Source organism: Terrapene carolina, unplaced genomic scaffold, assembly GCF_002925995.2.
Source record: "Terrapene carolina triunguis isolate 2854851 unplaced genomic scaffold, T_m_triunguis-2.0 Scaffold138, whole genome shotgun sequence".
In the NCBI taxonomy this organism is placed as follows: Eukaryota; Metazoa; Chordata; order Testudines; family Emydidae; genus Terrapene; species Terrapene triunguis.
Window position 1 is genome coordinate 3,671,149 of NW_020664489.1, and position 16,807 is coordinate 3,687,955.

At 41.9% G+C, this 16,807-nt stretch overlaps 1 protein-coding gene across 2 annotated transcripts in view; it reads right to left on the minus strand.

The window, feature by feature from the left end:
* Window positions 1–16,807, minus strand: part of LOC112118713 (protein NPAT) — a 30,960-nt gene that overhangs the window by 1,729 nt on the left and 12,424 nt on the right. For both annotated transcript variants that reach the window (XM_024217139.3, XM_024217134.3), the window contains exons 8-16: window positions 15,513–15,604; window positions 15,338–15,425; window positions 13,023–13,119; window positions 12,335–12,460; window positions 9,377–11,059; window positions 7,504–7,619; window positions 7,311–7,419; window positions 4,206–4,263; window positions 220–1,384 (exon numbers count right to left, since the gene is read on the minus strand). In XM_024217139.3, the coding sequence (XP_024072907.2) occupies window positions 220–1,384; window positions 4,206–4,263; window positions 7,311–7,419; window positions 7,504–7,619; window positions 9,377–11,059; window positions 12,335–12,460; window positions 13,023–13,119; window positions 15,338–15,425; window positions 15,513–15,604 (3,534 nt within the window). The remainder of the gene's footprint in view (window positions 1–219; window positions 1,385–4,205; window positions 4,264–7,310; window positions 7,420–7,503; window positions 7,620–9,376; window positions 11,060–12,334; window positions 12,461–13,022; window positions 13,120–15,337; window positions 15,426–15,512; window positions 15,605–16,807) is intronic.

Genomic DNA, 16,807 nt, shown 5'->3' on the forward strand with positions numbered 1-16,807 from the left:
CCTGTGTGTGTGTGGTAGTCTGAATCCTAAGAAATATTTTGTTAGTTCCGATGAGGAAAAGTGTGCTCAAGGAGCTATGTTACTGATGCAAGGAATTCATTTAGTGGGTGTTGGGATTTGGGCTCACAGCTGTCTACCATCCAATGCTAGATACATATTGGGACTAAAAAAAATTAAGTATCGACATTTTTAAAATAAAAAATGAATTTATGTACTTGCCTTTATTTTCTTCTTTTTCACTGGTGTTGTAGAGCTCTGAAGTTCCTTTTTACTCGCAGAACGGGAGTTTCTCTCACATTCATTCAAGTCCTCCAGTTTCCTTTTTTTTGCTGTGCTTCTCACTGACCTAAATTGTTGTGTGTTGTTTTTCAGGGGAGTCATAGTATTAGTCCTTGCAATAGCAGCCCTTGATAGAATCATCAATGTATGGGCAGCCATACTGACACTGTTTTCACTACCTGTTTCACTAGCTGGGCTGCAGGCAGGCAAGTCTGGAGTAGCAGGAGGGACCATTATTCTAGGGGTTGTACTATCTTCAATGTAACGTCTACAAGTTGGTGTCCTTACGCTGTCTGAGATATCCTCTGTATGTGTATCCCCAACTCCTGATGGTGTACGGGGTACTGGTAAATCCCCATTTTCAACCACTTTGCTAGCAGGGCTGTGCCACTGAATGCCATGTAACATCTCCACAGCTTGTTTAGTTAATGGACTTGCCAAACTAAGGCTGTGGTTGGAAGGTTTTGTTTGGTCTCTTTTTGGCTCCTTTGAAGATAGGGAAACAGATCCTGAAGTTTTGCTATTCGTATTTGACAGTGATCCTTGTTTTTTGTTCTGTTCCTGCACTGAAGCAACAGTTTTTTCATTCCAAAGGCCGACATTCTTTTGGCCATTCGACAGTTTTGCAGCATCCTGGTTCTTTTGTTTTTCATCAACATCCCTTCTTAATTCATTCTCTTTATTCGCTGTTGTCTTGTGAAAGGGATCTAATGTGAGTCCTGCAGCCACAGCCCTTCTTTCAGGCTGTGCTTCTTTCACAGCTGCATTTCTGCTACCACCAATCTCAGCCTTACATAGAATTCTAGGCAAAGTTTTATCCTTCTCTCGTTTGTTGGACTGTGTTTTAACAGAGGCAGATGCAGCATTTGGAGAGTCTACTGCATATAAAGGATTTTCATTCCTTTCTTTTTGTAATGAGCTCTTAGTATTTTTAACTTGAGTATTTCCTCCTGGAGTAGATAAGGCGCTATCAAAACAAAGAACTCTCCTGTGGCTTTCATTCTGTTTCGAATTTGAACTCGTGGACTCTGCTGGTACAGTAAGTGAACTCTCTTCCAATTTCCTTCCCAGGTCTGCACAGGCATTCCTGTCTGAATTTCCAGCCCTGACAAATGTGATAGAAATATTTCAGCAACAGAATTTTGATTTATATTATGCAAGTTTTTCAATCTGTTTTCTGTCATTTTAAAGCTATTTCTCAGTGTTGTAAATGTAGTTTAACATTTGCTCAAATTGCAAATGAAAATGTGTATTTGGGTGAGAGCACAAATGAACCCTCTAAGGGCTGTGTCCAGTAGCATGTCCTTTATGTTTTACTATAGGAACGCTGAAATGACTGGATAAGGAAAAGAAGGGCATGAGCAATCAATGGGCTGATGAATTCAACGGTGAAAAGCTGGGTGGATCATTGTAGTTATTTTGTCATTTCTATTAAACTTAAGATGAAGTACAGGACACACTGTGGAAACTCTCACTCTTCCTTTCAGGAACCGCAACACACTGCCCCCTTCGCAGGGTGCAAGTAGAATTTATATGACTAACATTGATTAAGACTAAGCAGAGGGTTTAAATACTCAAACAATGGAGTCTCAAATCTTGCCCCTGTGTTTCTCCATCAGATACAGAAGAGAGCACCCACCACTTTACATGTACAATAACAGAAGTGTATACATTGGTATATATGTATTTCATTGTAATCTTTTATCTACATCAAACTTGCTATGAAATAGAAAATTTAACTTACTCAACTTCCTTTAGTTTTTTCTCCATCTTTCCAATGTGTTTTAACTCATAATTTTTCTCTTCATTCAATACTTTAGAAGTAATTTTAGTTTGAGTACTCTTCACTTCCGAGACATTTTTTTCTTCTGATTCTACTCTCAATTTATTGCCCTCCTAATTTCCTTTTTTACTCCCTCCCTCTTTCCCATGTGGTCTTTTCAAACTCCTCTCTGCAAGAGTTGCAATAGGGAAGGCTAATCATGGTGGACTTGATTTAAATCATCAGTTTTAATTAGCTTTTCCATTTATACTTCAGTTATTTTCAAAAGAAAGTGGCATTCTCTCATTGGCTGATATAACCATTAGAACATCTTGATTTACAACTAAAGAGAGCCTTCACCCTAGATTGGGTTCATCTTTTTGCTACCTAGGAAAGTACGCTGTAACTACATACATTTATCTAAGCAATTACACAGTTTAATATTTTCATACTCTTATTAATTATACATTTTTAGTATGTTAGAAAATAATGAGTGAGGCTGCTTATTTACTAAATTAACTTTTTGGTCATGATTTGTGTCAAGCTGCATTAAGCATAAAAATTTATTTTTATTAAACAAATGTTTTGATGAGAGGTTTATGTATCCAAAACATGTTTCACATTTACAACTAAATGATTTCTTAAACAGAGAGATTAACTATAGTCAGTGAATTAAACTGATTATTTCAGGTCAGCCTGGGAAAATGTTCAAATAAGCTGCCGTCACTTTCATTTAGGCATAAATTCCTAGTCTTGCCTAAATCGCTTGAAAATGAGACAGCCTCCTGACGTATTGTGGCATATTTATAAAGCTTGATTTCAAAAGTTAGATGTTTTACCCTTATTTTTTTCTTTATATAGAAAAGCAGCCTTTAACTTAAAACTTTTAACACAGGCTCATGGATTCAGCATATTTATTTATTTAAAATATAATAATAAATTTAGCCTTAATATATTTTGCATTAAATTCACATTTCTTTTTAAACAAGTGTATTTTTAATATGAAAAAAATTGATTTTTGTTTAAAAAAATATTTATTTTTTATCTACCCTGCTGGCTAATATTGAACGCTGGTCCTCTTCTCTCCTACCTGACTAAAATATGGAGGAACATTCCTGATTCTAGCATCTAGTATAATTATGAATTGACACCAGTTATCTTAACAAATACAAAATTAGCACCTTCTCCTGCAGGAACAGCCTAACATTCCTTCCCCTCATCCTTCAAGATCTCACTCAGCATAGTGTGGAAAGTCAATTATATGTTTAAAATCCTCCAATAAATGTATCTGGCACTCTCTCCTACCTCAGACTTGTTGATGCCTGTGACTCAACAGAGCTGGGGATGAGGGGTTTGGGGTGTGGGAGGGGCTCAGGGTTGGGGTATGGGGGTGAGGGCTCTGAGGTGAGGCTGGGAATGAGGGGTTCAGGGTGCAGGGAGGGGTTCAGGGCTAGGTTTGGGTGGGACAGAGGATTTGGGTTCAGGGTTACCTCCGGCGGCTCATGGTCAGCGGTGCAGAGGCAGGCTTCCCGCCTGTCCTGGCGCCGCGGACCGTGCTGCGCCCTGGAAGTGGCCAGCAACAGGTCCAACTCCTAGGCAGCAGCGTGCAAGAGGCTCCACGTGACTCTCACCTGCAGGCATAGGTCTCCCCAGCTCCCATTGGCCGGTTTCCGGCCAATGGGAGTGTGGAGCCAGTGCTCGGGCAGTGCACGGAGCCCCGTGGCCCCCCTGCCTAGAAGCTAGCCCCCCTGCCTAGAAGCTGGACCCGCTGCTGGCCGCAGCGCGGTGTCAGAAACGGTAGGCACTAGCCTGCCTTAGCTGGGCTGCATCGCCGATGGGACTTTTAATGGCCCGGTTGGCAGTGCTGACCAGAGCGACCCAGTGCCTGACATGCTGCGACCCAATACTGGGTCATGACCCACGGTTTGAAAAAATACTGCACTAGCCTATGGCTATCACTGATTGGCATGGAACCCTCTGTATCTGGGGCCAAGGCTCTAGTTTAAAAACAAAAAATGTCAAGAGCTGCTAGGTACAAGAAAGGAGGAAAAGAACCACAAATAGTTAATTCACGAGTGTTTATGAAGTTGCTTTCCCAAAAGAAGTTAGGAAGGAATCTGCAGAAGCTGAAATGAAGTAAGACTGAAGAAGCATTTGTGCTAACCTTTGTACTCGAGAACTTGGATGGTTCACAGGCTTTGCTGTACTGGTTACCAGCTTTCCTGAAATGGTGAGGTGTAACAGTTAATAAATTGAAAATATCCAAACTAATCTTCTTAGAGCTGGTACCATAGAAATATCCCACTTGTTCACACCACTTCACATGTTAAAAAAATCAAAAGAGCAACTTGCTGATACCATAACAGCTCCATAGTATGTTTTATAGTTTTAACAGTTACTGGATTATGAAAATATCAAACAGAAAAATAGCCAAGGTCAACCAATTAAGTGCCAACATGCAGCTTGCAGTATACAATTTTAGTTAAAACAACTTGGATATATACTGTATATACTCAATCATAAGCCTGTTTGTTTATAAGCTGATCCCCTCCCTCCCCCCAAGATGGATAAGTAAAAATGGAAAATTTTTATAACCCATTCATAAACCGACCCTATAATTCAGGGGTCAGCAAACTTTGGCTCCTGGGCCATGAAGATAAGCCGCTGGTGGGCCAAGATGGTTTGTTTACCTCGAGCGTCCGCAGGCACAGAGGTAAACCTACGTAAAGAAAGTGCCCCGGCGTGCAAGCTGTTTACCCTGACGGGCCGGGACAGTAACTGGTGGGAAAATTTTTGGGGGGTGAGAAGCTGGGAGTCAGGGGAGTAACCCCTGTGACCACCACCCACATGACCCCACCCCTAGCCTGGGACCCCCACACTCTCCCCATCCCATCCCTTCCCACCTTATCTGGGGAGGGCCATGGGAGGATGTCTCTGACCTGGCTGGAGCTGCTCCGGCAGGCTGGGCAGCGCGGCCGCAGCCTGCTCTGGCGGGCCAGACCGGGTGGTGCGGCCGTAGCATGTTCCAGTGGGCTGAGCCGGGCGGCACGGCCATAGCGTGCTCCGGTGCCCGGGCGGCGCGGCCATAGCGTGCTCCGGTGCCCGGGCGGCGCGGCCACAGCCTGCTCTGGAGGGCGGGGCTGAGCAGCACGGCTGCAGCCTGCCAGCCCCAGAGCTGCAGCTGCTTCGGAGGCTGGGGGGAGAGCAGCGCGGCCAGAAGCGGAGAGACTCTGGCCCCGCCTCTTCCCTTCTGGCTCTGCTGGCTGTGCTGCATCTCCTTGCTCCCTCTGTTGGGGGGGGGAGGGGCTGTGTCCCACCTCTCCCTCTCTATACCCGTTCATAAGCCGACCCCTGTCTCTGGTGCTTCCGTTTTTTACTAAAAAAATTCGGCTTATGAACGAGTATATATGGTAAATGTAAAATGTACAGGATGGGGCAGGGAAAAAATTAAATTACCTCCAACTATCTTGTTACAATTTGTCATTGAAAGAAGTAATCCTTCGTAATGCACAGAGAGAATGTATCCACATGTTTAAATATATAATTATATATAAAATGGGGGAGGGGGATTGCATTGGTACATTACATTTTTACTCTGTACGTCTGACTATTGCTATTTAATAAGAACTGACAGTGTTACTCCTGGGGAAATTCTGCGGACTGCGCCCGCAGAAAATGGCAGGGAAGCTGCATGGGAAGAGGGATGACCATGGGTGCAGATTTTTGGGGATCAGAGGCAAGGCATGGGGGGGCACACGAGGTTACGAGCCACTGAGCCCAGAGCTGCCCAACTGAAGGAGGCTGCGTCCTCCTGGGTCCTAGTGCCAGTTGTGCTCTACTTCTGTGTACTGGGAGCCTTCCTGTTTTCTGTGCAACAGCGAGTGCCCGTGGTGGGGCTGGGTAAGGGGGGGAGGGGGCGAAGAGGCAGTGGGGAAGGAAGGGAGGTGTGGAATAGTGCAGGGGGAGGGGAATGTGGGAGTGAGGCATAGGTGCCAGAACTGGGGGTGCTACCACACCCCCTAGCTTGAAGTGGTTTCCATTATATACAGAGTTTACAGTTTGGTTCAATGGCTCTCTGAACCCTCACTATACAAACTGTTCCAACACGCTTGAAGTGAGGGGAAGAGGGTGAGATGGGGAAGAAAAGGGGATAGGAGAATCGCAGGGGGAAGAGGGAGCCTGGCACGTGGCATCCCCTCAGCAGCAGCTTGGGCTCCCCCGTTAAGCAGGCCGATCGAACCCTCACCCTGATAAGCCCTACCCCCTTACACCTGGACCCCCACACACACCCAGACCCTCCCTGCTGAGCCCCAATCACCTTCACCTGGATCCCCTGGATCCCCTGCAGGCTCCCATTGCCCCGGGGAACCCCCCACCCAAAAAAAGCTGCTGTGCATCCAGATCTCCCACTGAGCTGCCCGCACCCAGAGTGCCCCACACAGAAACCACTCACCCCACACCTGGATCCTCCCACACTAAGCCCCTCCACACTTGGATCCTGCTGGGCTGAACCTGCCCACCCACACCTGGTGCGCCTGGCACAGAGGGGCAGGGCCAGCCCTTGCACTGTGTCAGGGTCGGGTGCAGCCTCATGGGGGAGGTGGGGGCTTCAGGGTGATCTCTCATCTCAATGCGGCCAGTGGCCTGTGCTCCCCACTGCCATGCTAGAGCCACATATTATTGACAAATACAATTTGCAGAATTTTCAAATATCGTGCGCATAATTTTTATTTTTTTGACACAGAATTCCCTCAGGAGTACAGTGTGCTCAGAGCTGTTGGCTATTCTGCCTTACCGTTTCTATTCAATGTGGTTTTGATCAGATAAATATTTATGGCAAGAATAAATTGTTTTTATAAAATAATTAAAATTACAACTGTAAATGCATTCAAACAGGCGTAAACATGAAGCAATCAATTCACTCTTCAGAGGAGTTATTTTGCCCACAGAAGGGTTCCTCTCTCCTCCCCCCCAACCACATATGCCACAGAAACATACTGAATGGCTACAATAAAAAGCTGGAATAAAACCACCCATGCTTGACTTTGAGCCTACAAAGATTTTGTAAGGCTGGCAGTTTTTTATTTGTAAACTGAGCATATCTGATAGGCAGTCATTAAGACAACAAACATGAACTCCCTTAATGCCACTCTGAAAGTTGATTTTCACAGAACACCGCTTTAAAAATTTCACATAGTTAAATTAAACAGCTCTAGAAATTCCAATTTTTGTTGAGCCCTATACAGCTCAAGAAGTTTAAGCACTGTACCTGTATTTGACTTGTTTCTTGCTCCGGTGGTCTTCTGAGATTTGGGAGGAATGGGTATTTTAGGAACACTTCTGTTGCACATAGGATTTGCTATAGGCATGTGTAGAACCTTCAAAGAATCAAAGTATCACATTAGGGTTTGTTTGAAACCATTTAATTTTGAGAACATGAAGATTTATTAGTAACACTTTACCTGGCGGGGCGGTGCTGAGAACGTATTTCCGCTTTGTCCCACTACTGACACGGGGATCATCCCCACCATTCCTGGTAGAACAGGCTGCACTGGAGATGCAATTATAATGGCAGAACCTAAAAAATTAATTATTTTTATAGAATAAAAATTAAAATATTTCAGTCAAAAAAGAACAAATGGCTCCTCAAATTGATCTTTCCCCTGGATAGTTTTGTAAAACCCAAGTGGGTGAGGTGAGGGGGGATGGGGAGAAAGCCATTTCACAACCAAGCTAGGAATGTTTACTAGGGATTATTGATACTAGGTTATGAAGCTTCTGTCTGCCTGATGTGCAAGAGACATAATATCGGAAAATTACTTTAGCAGACTAACTGTAAAATAAAGACTAGGTAGAACACAGTTTCCTCTTCAGTTGAGCAACTGCACATACGATACAAAATTCAAACGCAGAAAAACATGCAGATTTTGAATAGGGCAAAACCACATATACATTGTTCAAAAAACAAACACTAGTTAAACAGATGAACAGCACCCTGAAATTCTGCAAACTGGAGATGTTTTTACACTGACCTCTGACCACACAGAAATAGCTGCAGACCAGTGAAGGGATGACCATGTATTAATTCACATTTTTGCAAATACACCTCTACCCCGATAGAACGCTGTCCTCGGGAGCCAAAAAATCTTACCGCGTTATAGGTGAAACCGCGCTATATTGAACTTGCTTTCATCCACCGGAGTGCACAGCCCCCCCCCCCCCGGGGTGCACTGCTTTACCGCGTTATATCCGAATTTGTGTTATATCGGGTCGCGTTATATTGAGGTAGAGGTGTATATCTATCTAAATGTATGTTGATGGTAGCAAGTTAGTATTAGATTTTATTATCTAGACAGGACTTACTTTATTGTTATTTGATTTGACATTTTAAAAATATTTTCTAAAAACATTGTACCACTTTAACTGTACAGGTATAAACAGTATAGATCACCTTTATCCTGGTATAACTGCATCCACACTAGGGCTTTTACTGGTACGTATAACTATTTTGGTAAAAGTATCATGCCCGTAAGCAAAATAACTGTACTGGTACAACTTCTGAGTGTAGACCAGGCCTTAAAGAACACATTATTGAAATATGGCAGTCACTTGAGACAGGAAAAAGATTACTGATATAACTAGCTAGTCATTCAGTCTAAGTACCAACACCATGCAGGAAAATAGTTAAAATACAGGAGTCTTATAAAGGACAACTAAGAGATTTATAAATAACTTCTTATTAAAAGATGTATCTTCTGATTTGCTGCTGGATAAATCAATCAGAAGCATATATGACCCTAGTTTTCTTATTTGAATTAAATGTGTCCTTTCTATTTCAGCCCATCATTTGTTTTATACTTGGTATTCAGAATGAATAGTTCTCTTACCCCTTGCTTTCTATTGGAGAGGGAGTATAGATAATAATCTGGGATATTTAGAGAAGTGTTTTGAAAGGCAGATAATCCGACATTTGAAAATCGGGCCCAGTGAGGTAGACAGTGCCACTGTTTCATCTCGGGATGTTTTAAGGAAAAGTTAACTAATCCTTCTGGCCTGAAAAAACCAAAAGATCCCTTCCAGCATTACCATTTCTATAATTATGTGATATTTGCCCCGAAAGGTCAGTCCAACTTTTCAAAGCAGTATACACCATACCTGGAAGTAAATGAAATAATAAATACACAAATATACTTGAAAGTTATTTAAATGCCTAGTTAGTTTGAAGTGGTAGATAGACGGATTCTTAGATACCTCTTTACTTTTAATACATTTACAAGGATAAATGAAAAAGTAAACACTATGTAAATATTCAATGAATGCTTTTAACCAAGTTACCTTGTGAAAAGTTTGGAGATACAGTCTGATTCATTGTAAACATGTTTGATCTAGGGGGAGTCTGTAACTGTTGTGTTGCTGGAGCTTGGGCAGCAAGTGGCACAGAATTGCCAGGCAACATGACTACATTAGATGGAGTTACAGTAGTGCCCAATGTGGTTGGATCGGTCACACAGGTGGCTATATAAAGGTTATTTGAATTGCCAAAAGCTGTGCTCGTTGCCGGCATCAACTGTATAAATCCCCCATCCTTGGAAAGATTAGTTGCACCAGCAACTGAAAAAACAGTGCAATCTTCATTCTGGATATTAGCTGTGCTCACAACAGGGTCTTTAGGTCTGAGCACAAGAAGATTCTGCTCTGCCGAAGCTGAGTCCCCAGCTCTTTCAGTCTCTTCTGAAGTTACACATTTGGATAGCCCCGTAGTTTTGGCTGGAGAAGATAGTATTATAGTTGGCAAATTTTCTCCAGTGATGCTGGAAACTGCATTGTTTAACTCAGTGTCAGATGAAATAAATGGGTCATCACTGATGATGATTTTGAGGGACACTATACTAGAAGGATCTACATCCACAGGCTGACTGCTAGAAGAAACACCACCAATACTTTTGAACTCAGTGCTAGACTCTTCTGTCAAGCATGCAGTTTCTAGTGGAGGGGTATGGCATGCTTCAGATACAGTAGGATTACTTTCAGTAGATACTACAGAAATTTCTGTACATCCATCATCACCTGAAGAGAAAAATATAGTCTCAGCATCTGTTTCTGTAGAAGATGAAGGTTCTTGCATTTCCACTTGTGTTCTCTCAGAATCTGATGACCCTGAATGGAGACTTAAATCTTTTGTAGAAGGCTTATCAAGTGTAAACTGATCACCTGAATGAGGTTTGTTGGAAGTATCTACAACTTCAAGTTGCAACTCTGTTCTCGTCAGATCTGATATATTTACAGATCTTTCGACACAATCCAACACCATTTTATCCAGGTCTTGACAGTTAGAATGGTGATTAGAATTTTGTTGTAAAGCAATAGGCAACATGGGTGTTTTTTCTGTTATATCCTTTTCATTTTCACCTGAATCTCCTGATTGACTACACTTGGATGCATTACTTTTTTTTAGCATCACACTGTGATCAGGGTTCCTGTGAGAGGGACTTATATTTGTTTTTTCAGATAACGACGTATCTGGTGATAAATGACACTCACTTGTTCCAGGATATGTTCTGTTTTCAATAGTTATAGTATCTTCACCAAGGGAAGCCAAGGAACTCTGTGGAATATCAGAATGATCATACTCCAAACCGGGTGTATTTTGACCATTATGATTTAGTGCGTCTTTTTCAGTTTCCATAGCTGTTTGACTTTTGGATACTAATTCAGCCAACTCTTTATTACCGTAAGATTCCACAAAGTGTTTGTTTTGTTCAGTACCAGAATTCTCTCTCTGGTTAGAGTCAGTCAAATCAGGCACAGATTCAAGGGCAATTTCAAGCTCACCAATTTGTTCATCGTTTACTGTTTTAAGGTTATCAGTCTGTTTCTTCTGTTTACCACTTCCATGGGATTGTTCACAAGTTACACTTTTCTTAGTGATGTCATCACCATCATTACTGTTCTTCGAGGCACATGATGCTTCTTCTGAATGATAATCTGTACAGGACTGAGCCTCTCTGGAATGATCACCTGCAAAATAGCAGTTGGGTTGTTTCAATATTTCTGTAAATTTTATTATTTCAGCAAATTAGTCTCTTACAAGGTGTTAACTGTCCATTAGTCACTGCAATGACAAATGGTTTCATAAGTGACATATTGAAAGCAATATTTTTCAGCATAATTCTTGGGCAGCAAAAACAATGACTTCTAGTTTTCAGTTTTATTTTGAAATTAACCGCAACTTTCTCGGCATTTTTTACCTACCTTCCTCCGTCTTCCATGCAATGTACTTTCACCTCTCTCCCAATTTTAAAACTGATTAGAAGTTATATTGAACAGAAAGTTGGAGTGCAGAGGTCAGTTTGTATAAACATTTTATTTAATTCCTTGGTTATAAGTATCTGGCTCACAGCCCCATCCCCCAGGCAAATTGAATCCCTTTTGTTGCTTGTCCTTCACAGTATCTTGTTTGTTACCTGGTAGCTCTCCACTGAATGGAAGATGTATATGATACATTCAGCAGCAGGTTAATGCTACTTAGAATATCTGATAGCAGTTAGAGCATTCAATATCACTTTAAACCCACACATAGTAGAAACTACACTATCAATTTTTAACAAAATTATATTAAAAATTACTGGTGATCACTTACCTGTATCAAGTAACCTGAACTTGTAAGCTACAAAGTTGCTTTTTACTAAGTTAATTGTTTTGTTTTAAAACTAAGACTGAATAACTCAAAGGTACAATCATTTCCTTCCATCTCTCTTATTTGTGTTGTCAGTACCCCAATCACCCTGATTTAGATGCCAAGTCTATTAACACTGCAGGTCTGCAGCTGGAGTTATAAGAGTGACAAAGTCTGTACATCCCTAGAGAAAGATGCCAAGTGGTATTTCAGGGAATAGCTAGATGAAACCTTAGTAAATACATTATTAAACCAGAACATAACAGAATGGGGGAAAAGACTGCCACGGCTAGATATTATACAGCCATTTCTACCATGGAACTAAGAATCTCACATAAAAACTGGGAGCATTTCTGTTTTATATGAGAAGACAGTTTTGCAAGCACACATATTTCAATTTACAATGCATGGGTGGACTGGTATGCCCATATGAATCCCCAGCTTCAACAAGGCTCTGCATGGGTGCATCAGTCTCCCTATACACTATAAATGGCAGGACTGAGGGATTAGTAACTAAAATATAAAGCCATGAATTGTAGACAATCGACTGTGCAAGTATTTTTGTAATGGAAGAAAACTGATACTGGAACAAATTTTATAGATATGAATATACTTACTAGCTTCTTGTGTTTCTAAAGAACTTGCAATTGTTTCCAGATTATGTTCATCCACCAACATTGTACCTTCTACTCCATTCTGATTGGAAATGGCATGAGGTGCATTTTTATTAGTCCTGTTTTTACCTATTTCAAATTAAAGCAATAAGAAAATGTAAATAGACATTTCTATCTCAAGTACATAAAATTTTCTGTTTAAAATTAAATGAGCACAGTTTAAATAAACAATTATACATGTTCAGTATATGAAGACACAAAGAAGAACTATTCATTGATTCTCACTAGAGATCCATCAATAACTTGAAAACATTTCCATTTTTACTAAGTGCATTCCTGGAACCATACTGATCTGACATAAGAAATAAAAGCTCCAGCTGAATAAAAAACAAAATAGCAAGACAAACATGAGCTATAGCCTCCTGTCAACAAAAATCTAAAATGAAGACAAATGTGTAACCACTGACACACTACATAAAAATATTTACTTGAAATACTTGAAAGTGATCCATACGAAATCCAAAAAGATATTAAAATGATGGCTAATCAGATTTGAGGGGAATAACAGTATAAAATCCACTTCTCCCAGTCTGCAAAGGTACTCTGCTAAATCAATACTGCTTTTCAAGCAAAGTTTTGAATGCGTCACCATTCTAGCCCATCCTTTACAGATGTGTAAACCTTAACCTACCAGGTTCAAAAAGGTCAAAGAGTGCCTGAAAAGCTGGGTCTGACTCTGTCTGTTCCAGGATGTCCTGTATTGCTTCTTCTGACATGTGGATTTCATTCTGAAAAAACGGTGAAGTCACAAAGAACTGATTTACATAGTCATTTACATACTAAATAATGAGCACAGAAACTCGTCGCTTAACGTTGTAGTTATGTTCCTGAAAAATGCTACTTTAAGCGAAATGATGTTAAGCGAATCCAATTTCCCCATAAGAATTTTTTTCACCAGACAAAAGACTATATATTCACATACACACAAGTTTTAAACAAACAATTTAATACTGTACAAAGCAATGATGATTGTGAAGCTTGGTTGAGGTGGTGGAGTCAGAGGGTGGGATATTTCCCAGGGAATGCCTTACTGCTAAATGATGAACTAGCACTCGGCTGAGCCCTCAAGGGTTAACTCGTTATTAATGTAGCCTCACACTCTACAAGGCAGCACGAATGGATGGAGGAGACACAGCACGGCAGAGAGAGAGAGAGAGAGAGAAAGAGGTGCATTGCCCCTTTAAGTATGCTGACCGCACTCTAAGTACACTGCCTTTTTAAGTAGATCAGCAAGTTGAGACAGCAGCTGCTGCCAGCAAGCTCCCTCCGTCCTGAGCCTTGTCGTGTCCCCACCCTGCTCTGTGGAGATGGGGTACAGGAGTGGGGGGAGGGGGACACCCTGACATTAGCACCCCTCTTTCCCCCCCACACTCTGCATAGCAAGCAGGAGGCTCCTGGGAGCAACTCCAAGGCAGAGAGCAGGAGCAGCACACGCAGTTGGGGGAGGGACAGCTGAACTGCTCGGCAGTTGGTAGCGTGCTGGGCGGCTGCAGCACAGGGAACTTAGGGGAGCTAATAGGGAGGCTGCAGCACAGGGAACTTAGGGGAGTTGATAGGGAGGCTGCTGGTCCACCCTGGTTCCAAGCCCCCACCAGCTTGCTCCAACAGGCTGCTCTTTCTGCAAGCAGTGGACAAAGCAAGCGGCTGCCAACCAACGTTATAAGGGAGCATTGCGCAACTTTAAACGAGCATGTTCTCTAATTGATCAGCAACGTAACAACAAAACAAGGTTAACCAGGACGATGTTAAGTGAGGAGATACTGTAAAATAAGCAAGACAATAAGAAGCCACACGACTGAAATGAGCTCCTGTGGCTGACCCTGACACCCAGACCTTTGGGAGAAGCCCTAGGAGTTGTTGCTCATCACAAAGGGCATGACTTGGGGGGGATAGCTCAGTGGTTTGAGCATTGGCCTGCTAAACCCAGGGTTGAGAGTTCAATCCTTGAGGGGGCCATTTAGGGATCTGAGGCAAAAATCTGTCTGGGGATTGGTCCTGCTTTGAGCAGGGGTTTGGACTAGATGACCTCCTGAGGTCCCTTCCAACCCTGATATTCTATGATTCTATGACTACACTACAAAACTAAGTCAACTTCAGTGAAGTCAACATACAGTCACTGCAGTAATTAAAGCGGTATTTCACATCTACGCTATGCTCCTTCTGTTGGCGGTGTGCGTCCTCACCAGGAGTGCTTCCTCCTACTTAACTGTGTGGGGCTCAGTTGTGGGGCTCCAGCGGTCAGAGGTCTGACAGCTGGTGCTCCCCCCACCCCCCAACCATGAGAGCGGAGCAACTATCATCAAGCAATCATCATTGGGGCACTAGAGAAGACAATTGCTACACCATGCCAACCCATATGGGGGCACCCCAGTGGTGAGTCAACCCTTCTACAATTCTGTTGTCCCAGTAACTGAAGAGGGAAATCTATCTAATTCAGCTAGTAGCGAAGCATAGGATTAGATGAGACTAAATATGCAGGCACCTGACTGTATGTTGTTTTTAATTCCTTTTTCTCTGTTTTGTTCCAACTCTAAATAAAAAGACTGTCATAAGGACGCTGTTGGTAAATATAACTGGTCACAGGTTCCCAAAGGGAGGGGTCCCTGGGGCAGGAAACCCAGTTAAACCTACAGGCGACAGGGGGTTGGTATACATAGGGCAGTGTACCCACCTCCTGGCCTAAGAATGAAAGAATCACAAAATTCCACCTTGAGACAGGGAAGGGCAAGAGGCAGACCACCTGAGGAGGGTGCACTCAGATTAACAAGAAAGGGGACATTTAGCCTCATTACCATGACCGTTACTTAACTGACAACTATGTAGCTTTCATGAGACAAATGTGAAAAGAGCACTGACTTCAAAGCAAGGTATTTATGCTATGTTTAGCAGGATCCCACATAGCAGCTGTGGCTTTATCAGCTCAAATGTGAGTTATTGCGAGTCTACCTGAAGTCCAAAGATTTCATCAATTGAGGACTCCTGTTCTGCAGGACCACTGTCTGTCTGTTTAGGAATCTGAGCAACACTGCCCTCACTGGAACACAATTAAAAACAGTTAGTATAGAATTCAGAAGTAAAACAGGTACACAAGATCAGGATATTTCATACATAAATTTATTACCTGCCCAAAAATTTGTTAATGTTTTCTGCAAGCTTCTCCTGAAGAGATTTGTTGCTCAGGATTTTCTCTCTGGCATTTTCAATGACCAATTGCTACAAAACAGTTTTAAAGTGGTCAAAATTATATTTTTTATAATTACTAGAAAAGGAATATCAATTTCCAATTTACTAGTAAGATCAGATTCATGTTCAGGACACTAACAGTCTGAATACACAGAAAAGACTCATAATAATGAGGAAGTTTATCATAACTACTACTGTAACAGACATCTAGTGAGAAGGATCCGAGCAGCCCACTCTCTCCCATGCCCAACTCCCTCCTCCAGAGACAACAAGATCAGAGAGACCTTTGGAGTTTCTCTATGCAGACATCTGTTCCAACTGCTTTTCATGGTAGACACCACCTGTCACCGATACAAACTCACCCTTGAGAAAAGTTTATCTCCTTGGCCATGTAATATCACATGCTGCCCACAGAGACACCCAGATCTATGCCTACATGATAAGTGCAGTGTCTGGATCATATCCAGGCCTAACTGACTAAACACTAATTGCCAAAGATCTGTCTGGGGCAGCACGGGGCATCCTTGAGCACTGTCTCATTTTGCCCTGAAAGGGAAGATTAAAAACAGACTGATAACACTGGTCTACAATTTTTGAGAAGTCATCTGCTTCAGAGATAAAATGTGCTATTTATTATGTATTTTGATGTGCTGAATTCAAATATGACAATTAAAACAACTGATTGGCTACTGTTTCTAAGATATTTAAGTTTTTACATTTCATGTCTATGTATATTGTGTAGATAGTAGAGTTTTAATCATAAATTGTAAACCTAGGTCTTTTCATGTGTTTAAGGTTGCTTTACATGATAATATTTCACCTGTCCTGTTTATGTAACACTTTAAAAATCAGCAAAAGGCTTATATAAATAAAATTTATTATGAAACAAAAGGCAAAAAACTATTATGTACATAGTTTAGTCCTATTCAGTGTCTACTCAGCGCTTCTTGGCTTGTCTCTTGTATTCATTAAATGGAGCATCTCTTGTCACTGTCCAGCAATAGTCTGCAAGCATTGATGGGCTCCATTTGCCCTGATAGCGTTTCTCCATTGTTACAATGTCCTGGTGAAATCGCTCGCCGTGCTCATCGCTCACTGCTCCGCAGTTCGGTGGAAAAAAATCTAGATGAGAGTACAAAAAATGTAACTTTAGTGACATGTTGTAACCAAGGCTTTTGTATGCCTTGAGGAGGTTTTCCACCAACAACCTGTAGTTGTCTGCCTTATTGTTTC